We start from the raw sequence: 19276 nt of genomic DNA, 5'->3' as shown, positions 1-19276 counted from the left end.
TCATACTGTGACTTTTTAGTAATTTTTCACCATGTGAAACTAGATTGCTAGTTAAAAAAGACCTCTGACCTATGTCTGATTAACACTAAATTTCATGTGTTCTAGCTTCACCTATTCTTAGAAAGTCTTGCTTCAACTTGTTTTATTTTTTTTGTTGTCAAATAGTTACATAAAAGTAATCCCCAATTGAAACAATAGTTGCTTATGCAGTATTTCAATTATATTGACCCTATTTTAAGCAGAAACTATTTACAAGGGACATACAGAACTGACATCCCATCTCATAGCTGTATCACTGTGACACTGATGGCATTTTTAGCGAATAGAGTCAATACTCACTTCTGGAATAGCCTTGTTTATTTATGTAAAGGGTTATACTCAGGTGTAGCTGATACAGCAAGGGCCTTGGTGTAAGAGCTGGAAGTTGTTTCAGCCTGAAATGGGCAAATCTCATGCAAATAGCTTTTATAGCACTTGTGTTTTAGATGCTACTAGAAGTGGTGTTTTTTTCTTCAAAAAGTGCTTACATACTTGAAGCTTCAGTAGAGCTTATTAGAATATTTACTTTTTCTTTTTCTTTGTTCCTGCAGCCACCTTGGTAACACCGGGGGGTGGTACAACGGGTGCCTCGTCCTTTGGAGGAGGTACTAACTGTGCAACAGACTCTGACTCCTGAACTCCTGCATTCTCGATCTCAGATGATGCTTTTTCTTCTGCAGCTTCTTGTCTTTTTGCCTCTTCTGCTTCTCTTCCAGCAGCAAGTCTAAGCAGACAAAGCTTAAATTTATTAAGTCTCCCATACTGAAGTACATACAAAGATTCATACTGGCTAAGCAACTACACTTGTATTTGCAGAATGAAATATTTTACTTTAGAGAAGCAGAAAGTCTTTCTAGTTATCACTTTAAGTCTAAGTTGGACTATGCAAAAGTATCTTCAACTGAACTTGCTTCATAGAGAGCAGGACTCAAGTGCCAGGAAATACACTCATCAGAGAGCTGTAAGATAATTCTGTAGCCTGAAGGCTTCCAGTATTCATTGCTTATGACAAATAAAGAGAAATTATTTTCTTACCTTGTTATTTTATAAGCAGTCACACATTAATTACCTTCCAGATATTGCTTATTATATCTGGATGATTTGTGTCACTTATGGCATGCTATACTACTTTCATGAAGGCAGACTACACAAATTTTGTTATTAGACAAAGCCATCTCTTCAAGATAAAATACTCACTTTGCCAGCTCCTCATCCTTTAGTTTCCTCAGCTCAGCTATTTCAGCATCCCGAATTTGATTTTCTTTTATTTTTTCCTTCAGCACTTGTTCATGCTGGTAGGCAGGAAAAAACTTACTCATAAAAAAGATTTGCACCTGACACAGCTGCAGACCAAGTTCCTCATTTTGTTCATTTTTGTCTTCTAGTTTTTCTGTAACATGTAAATTACACAGTTGTTTATTTAACAAGGTATTTCTATCCCAAACTCCTCTTGGGCTGCAGTACTTCAGATCTGACACGCTGCAATGGAAGAGTCTGGCTGCACTGGTTATGATATTCCCAGCCTCCCCATGTTTGTGGGTGCTGCACACGTGCTTCTGCATGGTATGGAATAGGCCAACTGTGAGAAACTTGTAACTGCCGTGGGTGAAAGGGGAAGGCCTTGTCGTGGTTCTTCAGAGCTACTGGTCTCTGGGCATGGCACCAGAAGAACATAAACCTTCCCCTTTAGTCCTGTCATAAACATCTTAATTTCATAGTAATCCGATGACAATTCAGCATCTATGACTCCTGTACATGGGGGAATGGAGGGAAGAACATAACTACGTGAAACAGCCTAACTGCATGCAAGCACGTGTGACTTTCTAAAAATTACTGTGTGCAATGTTTCCCACAGCTGGTCTGCCAGGGCCCATCTGCTGGTCGTTTAAGAGACAATGATGTTTTCTGATCTGTAACTTCTCAGTCGTCAGATTGCAGTGAGAGATCTGATGACTGCACAAAGAACACGTTGTCTCCTCACGTTCTTGGACTGCGGTTCTTTATTTGTAGAAACATTAACAAGCACAAAGAGTATTAGAGATGAGACGGGCCAATCAGCTGGAAGGGAAACTGTACAAAAAGTAACATTCTCACTATTCTCACCTAACCTCTGCATATGAAAATGCTCTTACTGATTTCTCTTCTGCATGAATGCAGGCCTGTCATAAGGCAAAACATTCTGTCCCAGCTCATGGTGACAGATCACTCCTGACTATACAATTAATAATAATTCTTATCCTAAGTAAAAAAAACAAGGGATAGTGGTAGTATCTTTCATTTGGCCAAGAGATGGGGGGGGCGGGCGTGTGCACGGTAGAAGAGAAAAACAGGCTTGCAGATTCATCTTTCCGTAGAGTAAATAATTAATAGAAATTAAAATTTATAGATGCCCTACAAATAGAAAGTGGCATTTTAAAACTGCAGAAACTTCAAAGGAAAAAGTACTAAAACTTCTCATTTAAATTGGTTATTAAGTTTCATTTTCTTAAAAAAATTTCCTCTAGAATTAATGTTCATTTACTGCCCTCTTGTGACAAGCTGAAATCTGCATGCACGATTAAAATTTCAGTTCAGGAGTTACAAATCAAGAGCTACAAATCATTTTTTTAAAAACAGGACTGCTTTACCTGCCAGTTCCTTTGCTGGGCAGAAACCCTGTCCTTTTTCTGTGTCCCAGCTGAACAATGACTGAGTATCTTTGACATCTCCATGTGCTGCATGGAGTAAGAAGACAGTATCTGATACTGCAAAGAAAGAAAATTAAAATGACTTTATCTGTAATTCTGTGCATTAAACACCAGTGTTGGTCTTCAATATAAAAAAAATATTGTCATATGACATATCAGGTAGACCTGTGGCTGAAATAATAGTTTATTACAGATGAAAAGATATTGTTTATAATAAAGAAACACTGCTCAGTTCAACCTCCTGTTTCTATCTCAAAATGAGTGCAACAGAGCAGGAAGAATTTATTTGGAAAAAGCCTTTGAGTTATTTTTAAGGAAGTGTTACAGCCTGTCACTAGAAATGAGCTTGCTGATGCAATTTATGAGCACAAATATTCTCCCTCATGATATACACCATGGAATGGTACACAAAGCATCTGTACAGCTGTGACTGGGAGGATTTGGGGGGGATATTTAGCTGTCATATAAGAATACTGGGAAAATATCCAAAGGCGTTATTGCAAAAGACCAGCAAATACATCTATATTAGCTATATTAGTATGATCAGACGGTGATGTAAGCTCAGAAATAATATGCATCCAACTTTCATTAAATATATGCATGTTTTTGCTCCGAAAACTTCTTTAAAAAGCTCCATAGAGACCAAAATAATTCAGCCTGAAATTGTTCAAATGTATACCTACCCGCACAGTTACCAGAAAATAAGTAAAAATAATAATTATGCATATTAAAACCCAGGCTTGTTCTCAGTTCATATGTTTTACTACCCCTTCCAATAGCTCAACAAGGCTTGTTAGCTTTAGGGTAGAATTGCCTAACATGGCTGAGTTGCTTCTGCTGCTGGACCGGGTTTGATGAATTTGCGCTATCATCTACCATGTTATCTTCTGACTCTCCTCCTTCAAACTAACATCTTCACTATGTACAACCAGCCTTCAAACACACTCGCTGGTTAATACAATAGTATTCAGGTGAGCACGAATTATTACTGCGAGATTCTAGCATTGTTATTCCTTATAAACATTAATGATGTGATACCTGTTCAAGTGTGGTTTAGTGGGATTGGTTCTGAATATTACAGGTAACTTTTTGATGGACGTGAGAGAGGAGGAGCTCACAGGGGCAGCCAGCTGACAGTGAATGCAATCTGTTGCTATTTTATATATTAACAGTACCATCACCTGCCCATTTTCCTGATATTTAGCAATGGGCTAGAAGGAACGTAAGTGTGCCAGTAACAGAAACAGGAAAATGTGGGAAGCAGACTGAGGCAGCCAAGCAGCGTGTCAGCACAGGAATAAAGCCCTTCAGTTGCCCGGAGGAGTGACATAGTGAAGAGCGTGAATTTTAGTGTTGCAAGTCGTAGCAAGCAAACTGCAGAGGGGAATTTCCCTGCAAAACCTAAGAATTCCTTTGAACAGTCTTACCACACCACACCTCGCAGTCAACCGCATTTGCTCAGCTCCAGCTAAGCCAGCACATGGCCATTGCTCCTAATAACCCATCACAACCCCCCTGCTCTCATCTGCTCAGGTTTCTCCTGTGCCCACATGCCCACAGTAGAAGCACAGAATCCAAAGATGCTGTCTAGAAGATGAAAGCAGAGTGATGGAAGGTCAGCTTAGACTAGACAAACACAGCGAATCAACGTGTGAGGCAGGAAGAGCTAATAACAAGGAAGAACAACCTGTGAGTGTTCATGTAATTAAGTCCTAGATCTACAAATCAACAAAAAACACCGATTATATTCAAACAGATGATCTCAACAGGGAGGAGCAATTCTGAAATCCTCACAGCGTAAGTTCAGAGATTCAAATTTGGCCAGCTCACCAAATATTCCAGGTGTGTGAAACTGAACATTAACGTAAAGAGCTAAACCTTGCCATAATTGCAAAACGGAATGATGCTTCCCTCTGTACATGTACAACCATTCCAGTGAGCATCTGCCTTTTTAATTATCTTTAAAGCTGTAGCAAGAGTGAGTCTCCTCTAGCACCACTGCTTATAGCTGCTATAGAATGAACTGCAGTACTCACCCATAGGAAATTCTTGAAAAGACAGCCTTCGGTCTTCACAGGATCTCAGGGACTGGGAAGAAGTTTTGAATTCAGTTATAAAATGCCTGGGCTTGTGTTCAAATTAAAAACTGAAATCACATTGTCCATTTGAGTCATGCAAATTTCTATCTACAAAGCATTCTGGAATAGTACCAGCTACTACGCTGAAAGACAAGAAGCTGCCAAACAAGGGCATTCTGCAATTACACCTATTTCAAAATATTTAATTTACAATAGTGTTTCACACTTTCAAAATTAGTGCACTTTCCCTCTGACACCAGCCAGGGAAGTAGGATTATTCTATTTCAGAGGAAGTACAGAGAAATGAAAGTTCCTGTTCTTGCACATGTCCCTCTGTTCTTATGTGTTCCTCTGCTTGACACTGTAAGTCATCTATGCCTGAGGAAACAATAATGAATTTCTCTTCCTGAGTTTAGGAATATACTCCAGGAATTATACCCAGTGAAAAGGAGAGTAGCATTCAATAGTATATCTGAGACAGAAGCTTTGAAAAGTTTTCTACTTCCTTCCCAAGCGTTTTCTGCAGCCTGATGATACCATTCTTTTGGGGTAAGTGACAGTAAGTCCCTTAATAACTCAGGTGAAACAGTTCAAACCCATGTTTGAAAGAATACAACCTTACTGGGTATGAAACTGTACAGACAGTGAAGTTTAAAAGTTTGCTGGAAGAAGAACCGGCCTCTAATTTCGGAATATGTTTCTAGGAATTCCTCCTGTGTGAAAATATATATTCCAGCTGGCTTTTAATCTCCTGTCTGCACTCTACCGGGAAGCAAAATAACATAAAACATAAACAAAACATAAAACATAAACAAGATGCAAACATAAGCAAAACAAAACATAAAATGTAAACACAACACTAACACTAACATAAACAAAGCATAAACAAGACAAAGTGTAAGCATACCATACCGAAAACATACCATACCGAAAATATACAGAAAACAAACCATAAGCATAAAACATACACAAAACAAGCCATACATAAAACATACACAAAACATAAAGAAAACAAAACATAAACAAAATATAAACAAAATATAAACATAAAACATAAAGAAAAAACAAACAAAACATAAAAACATTAAACATTAAAAACACGAACAAACCACAAAACGTAAACACAAACATAAACAAAACAAACAAAACATAAAACCATAAAACATAACCAAAACATAAACATAACCATAAACAAAACATAAACAAAACATTCGCCTATGCCTACCATTCACAAACCACAGCACAAACCTCAACACCAACCACAAACCACGTGCAGACACACCACGCGCACCACACAAAACAAAACATAAAACATAACCAAAACATAACGTCAGTAAAAGGTTATTCTAGAAATTAAGCAGACAAGTCACAAGTGTGCTGAGTTAGAAAAGGCCTCATTTTCAGCAGGCTAAGTGTACTCAGAGTATGAGGCACCCTTCTACATATTAGAATTTTAATATTAGGGTTACCTTCTCCAGTGCTACCAAGTCTCTTTGCCCAGTTTTCATCCACTCACTCCTTACCTTGCCAATAAACACATATCTGTAGTTTTGTTCATCACTGCCTTCTGCTTTAGTTATTATTACATAGAATACCACCTAACAGCCTGAACAAAAATAGTGGAAAGTATGCATAGGAGCAAGTGCTTTGTTAGCATTGGAAATGCATCATTTTTTAGGCTCATATACACATCCGGGCACAGAAGCACCTTGTAGCCAATAACAGGTGAAATTCTAGTCCCTTTCAAAACCTCAAAATACCTTGGCTTCTCTATCCCACATGAATGGCAAAACCCCTACTCCACCTTTCAATGAGAGCTTTTACGTACCTCATGCGTCTTTGTTCTGTCTTCTGATAGGACACTTTTGCTTGAAGACAACCATTGGCAAGTGTAGGGCTCAGCTGCCTCAGAAATTTCATCATTTATGTCTGTGCTAATTACACTTCTGCTGTAAACGGACTAATAAAAAAATAACCATGAGAAAAAATTGTTCGTTCAATGCACTTCAGATGATGATTTTTAGATTAGCCCCAGAAAACACTGCTAGCTTAACTGGGTCAGTTCACCGTGGAACTAAATAAATGCTAGTAATGACACAAGGGAACGGGTCCTACAGGATGGACCAGGTAGCCGGAGAATGGGAGAAGGTGGGATTCAGTGGCATTTGTCAGTTCCCATTGGAACATCAGAAGGCTTCCAAGGACATTATGTGTATTTATAATTACTTAGGAAAATTTGCAAGTGTATTAAAACTGTCTACAGTGATGTTACAGTCTAAAGTAACAATGAACAAAAAACAGGAAAATGTTCCGATCAAATGACTGCTTATGCGAAAAGAGGAATTCAGTTTCTGTGTCCCTCTGGCTTTGCTCTGGAAGTGGACATGTAATAATGGTGTTTATGAGGTCTACAACAACTTTACCTGGGACAGAGAATATTCTGGGTAGTGAGCCATAGCGGTGGTTCCCTCGGAGAGATTTTCGATTCTAAAGCTACTTCCTTTCTGACTATAACGATCTACTTGCTGCTTAACCACATCACTGGTAACATACACCAGTGCACAATCCAGAAGAGCTTCAACAAATTCAAGAAAAACCAACTAGAGTAAAACAAACATAGTCATCAATTAATTCATTTTTGTAAAATCTCTTCATTATGGGCACATGTCTGAGCACGTAAAGAATTCTAAACTACTTATTGAGCCTCTTTGGCATCACCGCATTGGCATCATTGCATCTTCTCAAACATCCCTTCTTCTGAAGAAAACCTGTAAATGGCTAAAGTTCAAAAAATCAGCAGGTGATACACTGCATTATGCCTTACACAAGTCAAATTAAAATAAAACACTGCACGGATTTTTGCTGGAATTTTATCTGGAATTATGAGAAATTTTTCTCTGTGATGAATAACAGTTATTATCTAAAATAGTTCAATTGTACGCAACACCCCAAGAAACCCTAACAAAGGGTGTACAATGAATCCTCTAGTAATACTTTGCGTTCAGTTTATCAGATACTGATTAAAAAAATTAATTCAATCATATCATTTACAGTAGATAGTCACTGGATAAAAGCTAATTCTTTAAGGGTGAAGGTCCTCTACAGCAGGTCAGCTGTCAGGCAGTGCAAGAGTCTTCTACACTCCCTACTTTACCCTATATGTTGAAGATGAAGCACTTCACATACCACTCCTGAGGTTTCTCAGATCATCAGATTTCCAGGATCAGTGGGCTCACGCCTTAACTGCTGACCCGTCTTGACATCTACACAGGCCTCGGTAGCCGGGAGTGCTGAGACTCCTCCCTGCATAGCCACTGCATGCGTGGGCTGCATATGGGGCCAGTGCCCCACAAAAACTATTACCAGCAGCAGTCTCAAGAGATGGAATGTCACTGCTTGCCACAGTCCTCTGGAGGCGTATCTGTACGGTCAGTGCACAGGGGTGCTGAGGGTGTACGGAGATGGGCAAGAGAACAGGCAAAGCATGGAAGTATGAGAGAGAAACTAGGCAAAGCAAAGGAAGATAAAAAAAGAGCCTTAAAGCTTGTACTCTATTTTTTTTCATAGTAAGTTACATTCTTTTCCTGTTCTGGCAGATAGGTCAGTATTTGCAGCATTTTCTAAAATTAATTTTAGTTGCTCCTGTAGCAATGAACTATTATGCGGGTTTTTTCCATACCTCCTGCTCCAGATTGCTGTTATTGCTATCACATAGAAAGGGATGGTCTTTGACAAGTATTTCCACAAGTCTTGGAGCAGTTAATTGCTTGCTTAGAAGCTTGAAATCCTGTGTAAGATTAAACATTACGTGTTAACAACACTTAAGCATTCCCACATGGACCTAATCTAATTCGCTTTAAGGCCTGTGTGAAAATCTCTAGTGGTTTCAAGTGACACCTCCAGCACATAATTAATGACAGAGTAAAAATTCTGGCCTTACTGAAATCAATGGGAATTTTTCCTAGATGCCAAGAACAGTGCTAAGCAAGAGCTTGTGAAAGCTAAGAAATAAAAACATCAAATATTACAATTTTGTCATCTGATTTTTTTTATTATTTTTTTCAGACAAAAAAGATGACTGAATCAAAAGGCATTTATTCCAAAGAGGCCTGCCAAAGAGGCATCACATTTCCAGCAGCATACATAGGCTCGGATTTAATCAGTGAAAGCCTGCCCCAAAACACAGTCATACTAATGGGAGTCATTCCCTGACTTCACTATAATCTGGATCAGTCCCTGAATTGTTGAGTTTTAGAAAAGAATCTCATGTCCATGATGCAGCAAATACTTTAAATTAATAAATTATTAAAATGCTTTAATGTGTTAATTCAAGAGCTGCCAATCTTGAGTTCTACCAATATGACATTTTAGTGCATGAATTTTATGGGAAGAAAAAAAAAATCACTAGCAAAGTTATTTATATTCACTTTAAAAAAAAAGAAGTACTTGTCTAAGACTGATTTCAAATAAGGAATCAGAATGCGGTCCTGAAAAGGACCGCTGCTCACCATAGTAATTGTCCCTTTAGCATCTGTTGGACAGTTCATACAAATAACATTACCCATACCTTTATGCTTGCACAGGAGCTACAGGGAGAATTTTAAAATGACCATATAAACTGAACAAATGTGCATTTAGCCAGATCAAAAATAAAAAAAACAGTGTAGATAATTACTTTCAACATCCAAAGGAAATGCCTCATTTTCATTGTGGGTTCAAATGGAGGCTTGGTACTTGGTCTACAAAAAGCTCTGTATATTTCCCAGCATTTGTCAACGTAGCTCATGGCACAGACAGCACGTTCAGAAAATAAAATACCTGTAAAAATTAATTGGGAAAAAATAACAATTACTCTAAAGCTCTGATGTATTTACTACTAATTGATTAATTCTGAACTGCACAGAAGAAACATCGTTACTTACCCTGTATATGACAGGCAGTGGGAATAACATTCCTGGACATCATTTCTAAGAAACATTTATGTAGATAAGGACCTTCTTCTCTACAGTTGAAACAAAAATACATACTCTTTTCTTTTGCACAAGGAGTACAATAAGAGTTATTTTTACAAGTACACTTTATAAGTACATTCACCCTGTAAAAATTTTACAACAGATTTTTCTCAGACGAACTCTTCAGTGAAATTTAGGACTCTCTTGCAAAGAGTCCTTCCTGAGACCAGCTTGCATTACTGCCCTCTTAGAGGGAATCAAGGAGAGAAGATTCACATTCATGTAAGCTCAGTATGAAAGATATTATACAATTCATGTAAAAGACATGAAGCAGAATTTTCAAAAACACCCCCAGGTAGTAGGATCAAGAGTCCAACTGAAATTCCAGAGTCTACTTTTCTACTTTTCTCTTAATAATTATCTCCTACAATTTATACAGAGTAATAAAAAAAAATTATAGTTCTGTATTAGAAACACATACATCAGTCTCCAAAAGCACTAATATACTGACAGCACCGTTTCTGCAAAAAAACCACTCGTACCAAATACAGGTGCAGAACAAAACTCTTGAAGTTATCACTGGGACTCTACTTTGCATAGTATCAGCACAGACAACAGAAAGGGAATGAACGCACAAGAGGGCAAGGGCAAGCTGATGCCTCGGGCAAAGGAGAATAAAAAGAGAGGGTTCCCTGGCAGAAACTAACTGATTACACTGAAATTAATTTCACTAAAAGATGAAACTTACTTGTGCTCCTCATGATAGATATGAAATGCCAGATGAATAAGGCAAGATAAGAATGTTCTGAACAGTAAGGTCTCATATGGAGAATGTATCTCTTCTAGTGGTATTTTATCACCTAAAAAAAAAATTGAAAAAATAATCTCTATTGCTATCACTGACATTAAAATGCCTATACTGACACGGGCACATAACACACTCTCATCCGCTCACTCTCTACCTACCACGGTGTTACAACACTCCTGGAAGAATCAGACCAGACACAGCACCGCTTCCAAATGAGCAGTGCAAGGCAGCACGGCCCACCTAAAACTGAATTTTAAGTTCTCTTTCTGGAAATGCATCCCCACAGCATATGGGAATCAAGGGGGAAGTGGAGTTGGAATTAATCCCTTCATATACAAGGGACACTGAAGTACATCTTTGTGATAAAGGCCCACAGCATCTCTAAGTGGAACTGACTCATTTATTGGCTCTACAGAAAAAAATAAAATAAAAATAAAAGAAACTTCAAGAACACTGAAAAAAATACAAAGATTATTTTTCCTCTACTTCTCTTTCTCAGATTCTTTAAACATTTTAAGTAAAAATAATGGCAAGTCCAGAGGATAATACAATTTTTGAACTGATGAATCTTCAGAATAATTTTTGAAGTGTATTTTTATTTTGCATTTTCTCACCTAAGGTCCCAAAGTGCCTGGGTGTTAATACATCCAGCAAGAACGCAGGGGCGCACAGGGACACGCTCAGGGCCACTGAACTACCAGGGTTGAGCTATCAGTAGAACTTGCCACTCCAACCCCCCGCAGCTTACTATTAAAATTCCTAAATTCTAGTCCCTCCTCAACAGAAATACAAACCGCTCAATAGCCGATCCATTTCAGCAAGAGTTAAGTTGCAATGATGAAACTGGCAGTCCTTCAGAAATCTCCAAAACTGGAGCTTAGTCATCAGGAAGGCGTTGTCAAGGGAATGATCACAGCCTAAGCTGCTGTAGAAGCTGTAAATTCTTCTCAGTTCCGTCATATGTCTCAACACAGCGAATTCTATCTAAACAAAGCAGCGTAAGTTCTCACGGCAAGTAGGGATCAGCATGTACCCATTCCATAATGGGGCAAACATTTTTTTATCTCACAGCTTCCAAGGGCACACTCCTCGTTAAGTTTTCATGAAAACATTACTCAAATGTAGTTATAATAAATACCGTTTGATGACTTATAAGTTTGTCTGCCAATAAACCTTTATATCTCTCTCTACACATCAGCCCCATTAACAATAAACATTTTGCCAGTCACAGTAAAAAATACATAAATTGCTGCACAAGGTAGGTAAAAGACACCAACAGAAGAGTGAGAAGCAACTCGCATGATACAGCTCAGCAGCAGTATTTATGTAGATAAATGGAAAATTTTGTGTAGTTTTTGAACAAGAAGCATCCAACAGGAATCACTGTCCTCTGTACTAATAAAACACAAAGTCACCTAAAAGGTTTGAAATTAAATCTTTCGCTCAGGAACACTGGACTCAGCATATGGAATGCATCAGTGGAGACCCTCTCCAGACCTCACAGTAACTAAAAGTAGATGATGAGTGCCCTTCCAGATAGAAAAATATATTTTTTATTCCCTTCTAGTGGATGCTCAGGAATACACAATACTGTCTCTTCATTCTTTTTGCTTGTATGTTTTCATTGCTTTCAGATTTTGGATAATTCTTGAATGCAAAGACTTACTTTATGCACATAAACCAGAAATAAATTAAAATTATGTGAAACATATCAGTGGAAAAAAAAAAGAAAATACCAGACAATAGGCTCTTACTTGTTTCACTTCTTCTTGTCTCTCTTCCTTTGGGAAGAAGTCAAGCAGTGAAGATATATCTAATTCAATATTTGGTCCCAGAAGAGAAGTATTTGTTGAGCCATCAACTGTTCTGATGGTTTCTAACAAGCAAGTAAAATAAAAATAAAATAAAATGAAATTTTCAAAATTTCAAAAATATACAAGCAAAAGAAAACATACTATTCCTTCTTATTTCACTGATTTCAAAAGGAGAATAACAGACTCTTTTACAGTGATAAGCAGATATTTAATAATCAACAACATAACCATTAAAGAGCCATTTAGGCAAATTAACTACTAAGCAAAAGAAAATGCTGATATAGCAAATGCTGATAGTTTCAAAGTTCTTTGAAAAAATATGTCTGGCTCTTGAATAAGTATGAACAGCTTGACATTATTTAAAAAAAAGTAACAACTAACGAAGTAACAACTAACAAACGTGAAGTAGAACTTGTTGCTTTCTTAAGCTGCTTACCAGTGCCAAAAGGACTTTGTGTGCCAATGGCATTCAGATCTTGCACATTCAGTGCATCCACTTGAAAAGCAGGATATTCTGCTATATGATCATCTATAAACTCTCCTTCATAAACATGCCCGTTCTTGAAGATAAACTTGCCCTACAGACAGATTCATTTGATTAATTTCAATATAAATTTTCCCATTTAATGAAAGATCAGTAAAAACAACACTAATGCTCTCAATTAATTTTCCTTATAAGAATCTCTGTTAAAATGCAATATATGAGATAACACAAAGCAAAGAATTTTTCTTTTTTACACTTTCTTTTGTCACTTGTTAATTAAATTATCTTGCTGGGATGAAGAATTTCCAAGTATCTTTTTTTATTTTGAAACATAATTTGAGAAATAAACATCCTTCCCTCATATAGGACTGTCCATAGTCTTTCCTAATAGTTAAAAATACTCTGGGGGCACAGTGTGTTAATGTGAGCACACCCTCTGTGTGAGGGCAGATTGAAATCCACTAGCACGTATGACAATATACAGCGAAAGTACTGACCAACCGTTGGGGGAAAAAAAAAAAAAAATCAAGACGCACCTACTGCCCTGAAACGCCACTGTAAAATATATTTCCATACACACACCCCCAACCCCCAAGTCAAATCTGTTGCCCAGCAAGGTCCTTGGAAGGAGTCCTACGGCTTTCAGTGGAATCTGTACATTATGTTGGGATTCCATCCACAGTGCAAACTGAATGTAGTTTTCAGTACAGAAATCTAGAGATGTACCATACGGAGCAGAACAAAGCCTCTTCTCATGTTGTCTTTAATACTCTCTCACTATTTGTCAGTACTCACCCTGCCATGCTTCTTATTGCAAACCCATTCTCCATCATACACGGCTCCACTGGCGTATACGAACCTCCCATGTCCATGACAATCCCCATTTACAAAATCTCCTATGTATTTATTCCTTAAAGGATACTGAGACAAAGGCATCCTCCTCAGAAACCATATGTGGGTGCCAAATCCATGCTGAAAAAAGGTTTTTTTAAAAAAAGAAAAAGAGAAGTCACTAAAAGAGTTACTATTGCTACAGGTCCAGATTTAAAAAAAGGAGAGGACGTGCCCAGGTATCTCTAAGAGTCACTGCTGATAAATCTCTCAAATAAGAGCACCAGCGGATGGTGGCAGCAGCTCAAACCGTACGTACAACTATTCTACCGAGATGCATGGGAGCAGCATCCAGGTGATACACTGAACCAACACGTACATAAGCAGGCTCTACCAACAGGACTGGCCTAAAGAAGTCCTTCCTGTCTGAATCCTTGTGACTGTAATGCTGAACAGCCACACAAGGAACACCGTGCCAGATGGAGACCCATGGTGTTCCAGAAGCCGGGCTCCTTGACAATTTTATGTAGGGTGAAAAGATTGTGGATGTAGCTCTAATTTCCTTTCCAACAGAATAATAGAGGCAAGGAACAGAAAATGCCAGAGATCTCCTTGCCTCATACATCTTTACTAGAGGGAACAGTGTGGTTTAATATTTTATAGATGGCACAGAAGTAAAATGCCACTTAGTCTCACTACTGAAGTCACATCTCAAGCCAAGTATAGCCGTAAACGTTTAATGTTTTATTATGAAAAAGGTTTATATTGGAATATAGCTAACAACATGAGAATCAACTTATGAAAAAACAGTACATTCCCACTATCTCAACTGGCAAATCATACAAAGCTTCTTTGATACTGCACAAAGTTCTCTATCTAGTTTTACTACAGTAATGAGCAGATATCAAAGTAAAGAGGTTAGAAAAGGAATTAATACCTGTATGCCATATTCCCACTGTCCTATATACTCTTGATTAGCTGTCAGCCACCTCATTCTTCCTTTTCCATGACGTACATTTTTCTCCCACTGACCTTCATAGATATTTCCAGACTTATAGCTGCAAGAAAACAGTAAGAGAGTTATGACTTAGTCACTGTAAGAAAATAGTAAGACAGGCCCACACAAACAAGTGTTGGTCTCTCACTGGTCATCAGTGAGTCTCAGACGTCTTTTGCTGAGGAGATGGCAAGAGAAACACGTTAGGAGAGACATTTTGTATTAAGATAGCTAAATTCTGACCCATGCATTGCTTCAAAAGACAGACTATCCAAAAGGAAAAGATTCCCAGTTGGCCATTTACCAGTCTCAGATAAAATAATTATGTTAAGATACTAATAAATTCAAAGTTCTTAGAGCACAAGTACAAACAAGCTCAGCATGATTTGAGGACCATGTCCATGAGATATCAAAACAATGCAGCAACATATAACTTTTCTGACAAGTCCTTAGGAAAATGACGTTTTTTGCAACTGAGAGATAACCAAAAGATTTTTATGGCTGTACTTTGGATCAAGAAATCCCAATACTGTCTGTATTATTCACTTACATAATTCAGTGTATGTATACTGAATTCTGACTGGATATTACAAGAACAAGGTTTAGAGTAAAACCTCAGGGGATATTAGCATTCATTTGAAAGTTGGCTCACTGTGACATGGACACACTGGTTTCATTGTACTCATTGTTTACCTCATATTTTTAACTTACAAACCATTGTAAAACATAAACCAGTTCTTTTTGTCCAAAGAACCTTTGTCATAGCTAGTCAAAATACTCTTTCATATGTAATTCCATCAAAAAATTCATTAATTTATGAAAGGAGCTTCATCTATTCAAATCAATTGAGTCAATTTGCTTTAATAAGACAATTTGTGGTTTACCAAATTAGATTTTTAATTATTTTGTCTTTAGATGACTTTCTTTGGGGGAATGATCAGGAGAAACATACCAACATAAAAATTTAAGTCATACAGAAGGTCTATTTTATTACTATCAAGCACTTTGTACAATTACTTATTCCACCACAGAAAATGCATACTATTATGAAATGGTAGTATTTTTTACCCATTTTAAATAATAGAAGAATCTGTATGATAACACATGCAAAATAAAAAATCTGAAGCAAAGAACAAAAATGTTATCATACTTACCATCTAATTCCCCATCCTTCTTTGTTGTTATTTACCCAGTCACCTGAATACCAAGAGGTCTGTTCCTGATTATAGTAAATGGTACCCTGAAACAAACAGTGTAGTCAATTTAAATCAATAGCTAAATATTCATCTACATTTAATAAAACATTCCATACAAGTTATACTAGACATGATCACGCTCTTACCTACAGTCACTTTGATATAAACAGAGTGCTAAAAGCACTGAACAGCTAAAATTAAATATAAACACAGCCTCTCTCTATAGGTACTAGTTAAGACCTTAAAAAAGACCAAGTGTTGAAAGAAAAAAAAAGCATACTACATTACGTCAGTCTACCACATTTCTCAATCCAGCTGGAAATACTTTCACAGATTGTAACTTCGTCAACCTAAGGACCGTTACCCTGAAGAGGTGGATCAGCTTTCTGACTCATCCAGAACTCCACTTTCAACACTAGGTCTACAGTTACTTCCTTTAGAAGGCAATCATGCAACTAGCATACAGCATTAACTGTTCAGTTTTTCCCTGTCTCATTGCTTCCTCTCAGAATGAATCAGACAGACCATTCCACTGGTGACCAACCACAGCAGCCTGCATAATTTTAGTGTCCCATTAGTGACACAAAACTCAAAACATGTAATTAGAACTGATCTTCCTCACACGCTGAGCATTGGTCTTCAAACCGTCAGGCCCAGCAGAGTGTGTCAAGTTGGATGCACAAAACTGAGACAGATAAAAGCTAGTTCCCTTTAAAAAGTTGGAACTATATGTTACTTATAGTACATAGGACAGTCTTGGCTATTATCATACTTAGTCTAATGTTACACATTTGAGAGGTGGGATCACTCTGTCATTAGTGGGAAGTTAATCATTCTGTCAGAAATGTATTAAATGTGGCTACTGATGCCGTTGTCAATTTTTACTCTGTCATCATCTAATTGGAGCAGCATAAAAGACAAGACACACAAGCTAGCAATGACTCTTGGCATACCATTCAGCCCTTTTACTACAGAAAAGATCCCACCTCACTAGTCTGAATTAGCATACACTACTGCAGAGAAGATCCCTAGGAAAGAAAAAAGAATATATAGCACAAGACCAATGCAACAATACAAAACTTTCTGGCCAAACGTTTGCACAAGAGTGCTTTTTGTTCTGGAGACTACTCACCCAAGACAATGCTCTCATTTGATGTTTCTATTTACCTTTCCATGTCTTTTGCCTTTACACCAGCAGCCAGCATAAGAAACCGGATGCGTACCACTCCTGAACACTCCAAATCCATGCCTAACTCCATTGCTGATTGATCCTTCATACATGCTGCCATCACTCCATGTATAACAGCCGTTATACATTTGTACATTCTTAACAAAAGTCCCCTAAAAGATTAAATTGCGACATTTAGAACAACTAAGGCACATGACTCAACGTTCCTGCTTAATGCAAAGGAGATAAGACCAACTGTCTGGAAGAATCCAGGCTTGATTGAAATTAGTGCCATAGTTCTGCAGTTGCTTCCTGCACTGTGCCAATTATTGTCACTTACCTACTTTCCTTGAATTTGCACATCTTACTGGCTGTACTAGTGTTCGCTCATAAGCTGTACTGCACTTTACCTTGTACTTCACTCCATCAGCCCACGTGTAAGTCCCTTGTCCATGCATAAGTCCCTCAGAAAACATGCCCTTCAAAATGAAGAAAACAGTATTGTTTACAAATTCATTCCTACCACCACTAAGCCGACAGTGATGGTAAGATTTTGAAATAACGTATTAAATCTCCTTCAACTGCTAGTTTCAAAAGAAGAGTTTTAATGCCAGAAACCGATAGAGCTCTCACATTTTAACTGCTCAGCCTCCACCTACACTAAAAGAGTTCTAGAACTTGATCCTTTTTTTTTTTTAATTATACACTCACCTTGTATGTATTCCCCCCCTCAAAATATGCGACGCCTTCACCCTCATACAGTCCATGGACTTTTTCACCTTCATACCTACAAAGAAGACAAACTAAAGATGAACATTCCAAGCTGCTATCAGTAAAACTAAATCACAACAAGCACAGAATAAGTGACCTTCGATTTACTGCAGTCTGCACACTGGCGCAGATACCAGCGGCCCGAAACATTATAGGGCAGCAGCAACTGAAAATGGCATAGGTCTATTTGCTTCACAGTCTGTCTACTTAAGACTAAATTTCACTCCACCTGAACAAAGCCAAAAGAATGAGGCTTTTGGCGGACATACAGAGAGCACCAGCAACACTCTCAGGTGCAGAAAGGCAGAAGAATTCCATTGGTATCACTAATACGATATTAAGGCTACTAGGTGTGATTAACCACAAAAAACTAACTTCCGGTTCCTGCAGCCATCCTTTTTATCAGCCTGTACCAATCACATTTTGTATAGCCAGCTTGTGTGCAACTGGAGAGCAGATCTCGAGAAAAGGATTTTGTAATTAAACACAGTTCTTACTCCTACCTGAAATAGCCTAAGGGCCTCGTTTTTGATGCCTCTTTCTATACTAGATAGTTGTTGCCTCAAAACAAGAGTCAAATCCATATTTGTAGGACAGCAGGCACACCAGCGATATTTAAATGAGAATTCCTGACTTAACAGATGTAGTTGTAACAAACATACCTTTCTACAATAATTTGAGCAAGAAGAGGCTCCTCACGGTATGGAGGAACACGTCGGACTGGAGGTTCCTTCACCGCCTCTGGCTCTTTGACCAGTACCAAAGGAATTGCTTGTGGTTCTTCCCCTCCATACAAGGTCAGCAAACTTGCCGGCTTCGTTGAGCTGCTCTCAACTGCAGTATCTTGTGCAGGAGCAGCAGGACGTACAGATTTTTCTGATTTCTTGCCATCTTTCTTCTTATCCTTTGCCATAATTATTGGATTGTCTCAACCTGTGTTATTCTCATGAACATCTACTGTATTCTTATGTAAAGACTTTTTTCCCCACAATCTAAATATATCTGACAAAAAAAATTTAACAGATGTGAAGATTTCTAATTTCTTTTTTAATTACAGTGCACACAAGTATCTTAAATTCTTTCTGTGATAGTAGCAATAATTCCCCAATGAAATGTTTTTGGCTTGTGCTGCATAAACCCCAGGGCTAGCAGGAAGAGACCCACGAATTACTAAGAAATCCATCAAAAGCACTAAAACAGAAGAGTCTGCTGCCAGATAGCTTAGTTTTGCTATTCAGAGGTCTACAGCTTTACCAGAACGTTTTTACAGATCTAGAAATAATGCTGTAGAAAAGCTGAAAACCATTTCTCTCGAATGAGGAAAACTGAGTTTGATAAAGGTCTTGGAAATTACAGCTGCAGAAATATTTTGGATTTTAAGCTGCCTTTAAAGTTGCAAGAATATTTGCATTTTGTATCTAAAGTTACAAGGCGCAGATGCACCTGTCATG

The 19276-nt window shown here is 37.9% G+C and overlaps 1 protein-coding gene across 1 annotated transcript; it reads right to left on the bottom strand.

Moving 5' to 3' along the window:
• Positions 1 to 339: 339 nt before the first annotated feature.
• LOC106491334 (radial spoke head 10 homolog B2-like) lies at positions 340 to 19050 on the bottom strand. Its single transcript, XM_013950909.2, has 20 exons — positions 18488 to 19050; positions 17766 to 17841; positions 17465 to 17533; positions 17054 to 17227; positions 15845 to 15930; positions 14631 to 14751; positions 13658 to 13834; positions 12815 to 12956; positions 12319 to 12440; positions 11359 to 11548; positions 10505 to 10616; positions 9727 to 9806; positions 9480 to 9622; positions 8484 to 8591; positions 7228 to 7404; positions 6633 to 6764; positions 4763 to 4814; positions 2667 to 2783; positions 1237 to 1429; positions 340 to 763 (listed from the first exon to the last, which is right to left on the bottom strand). Exons 1-20 carry the CDS (start codon positions 18736 to 18738, stop codon positions 562 to 564), a joined length of 2724 nt encoding a protein of 907 aa, XP_013806363.2. The 5' UTR covers positions 18739 to 19050; the 3' UTR covers positions 340 to 561.
• Positions 19051 to 19276: the final 226 nt, after the last annotated feature.

The sequence above is a fragment of the Apteryx mantelli genome, chromosome 16 (assembly GCF_036417845.1).
Source record: "Apteryx mantelli isolate bAptMan1 chromosome 16, bAptMan1.hap1, whole genome shotgun sequence".
NCBI classification, from domain to species: domain Eukaryota; kingdom Metazoa; phylum Chordata; class Aves; order Apterygiformes; family Apterygidae; genus Apteryx; species Apteryx mantelli.
This window is presented reverse-complemented; position numbering and strand designations above follow the sequence as displayed.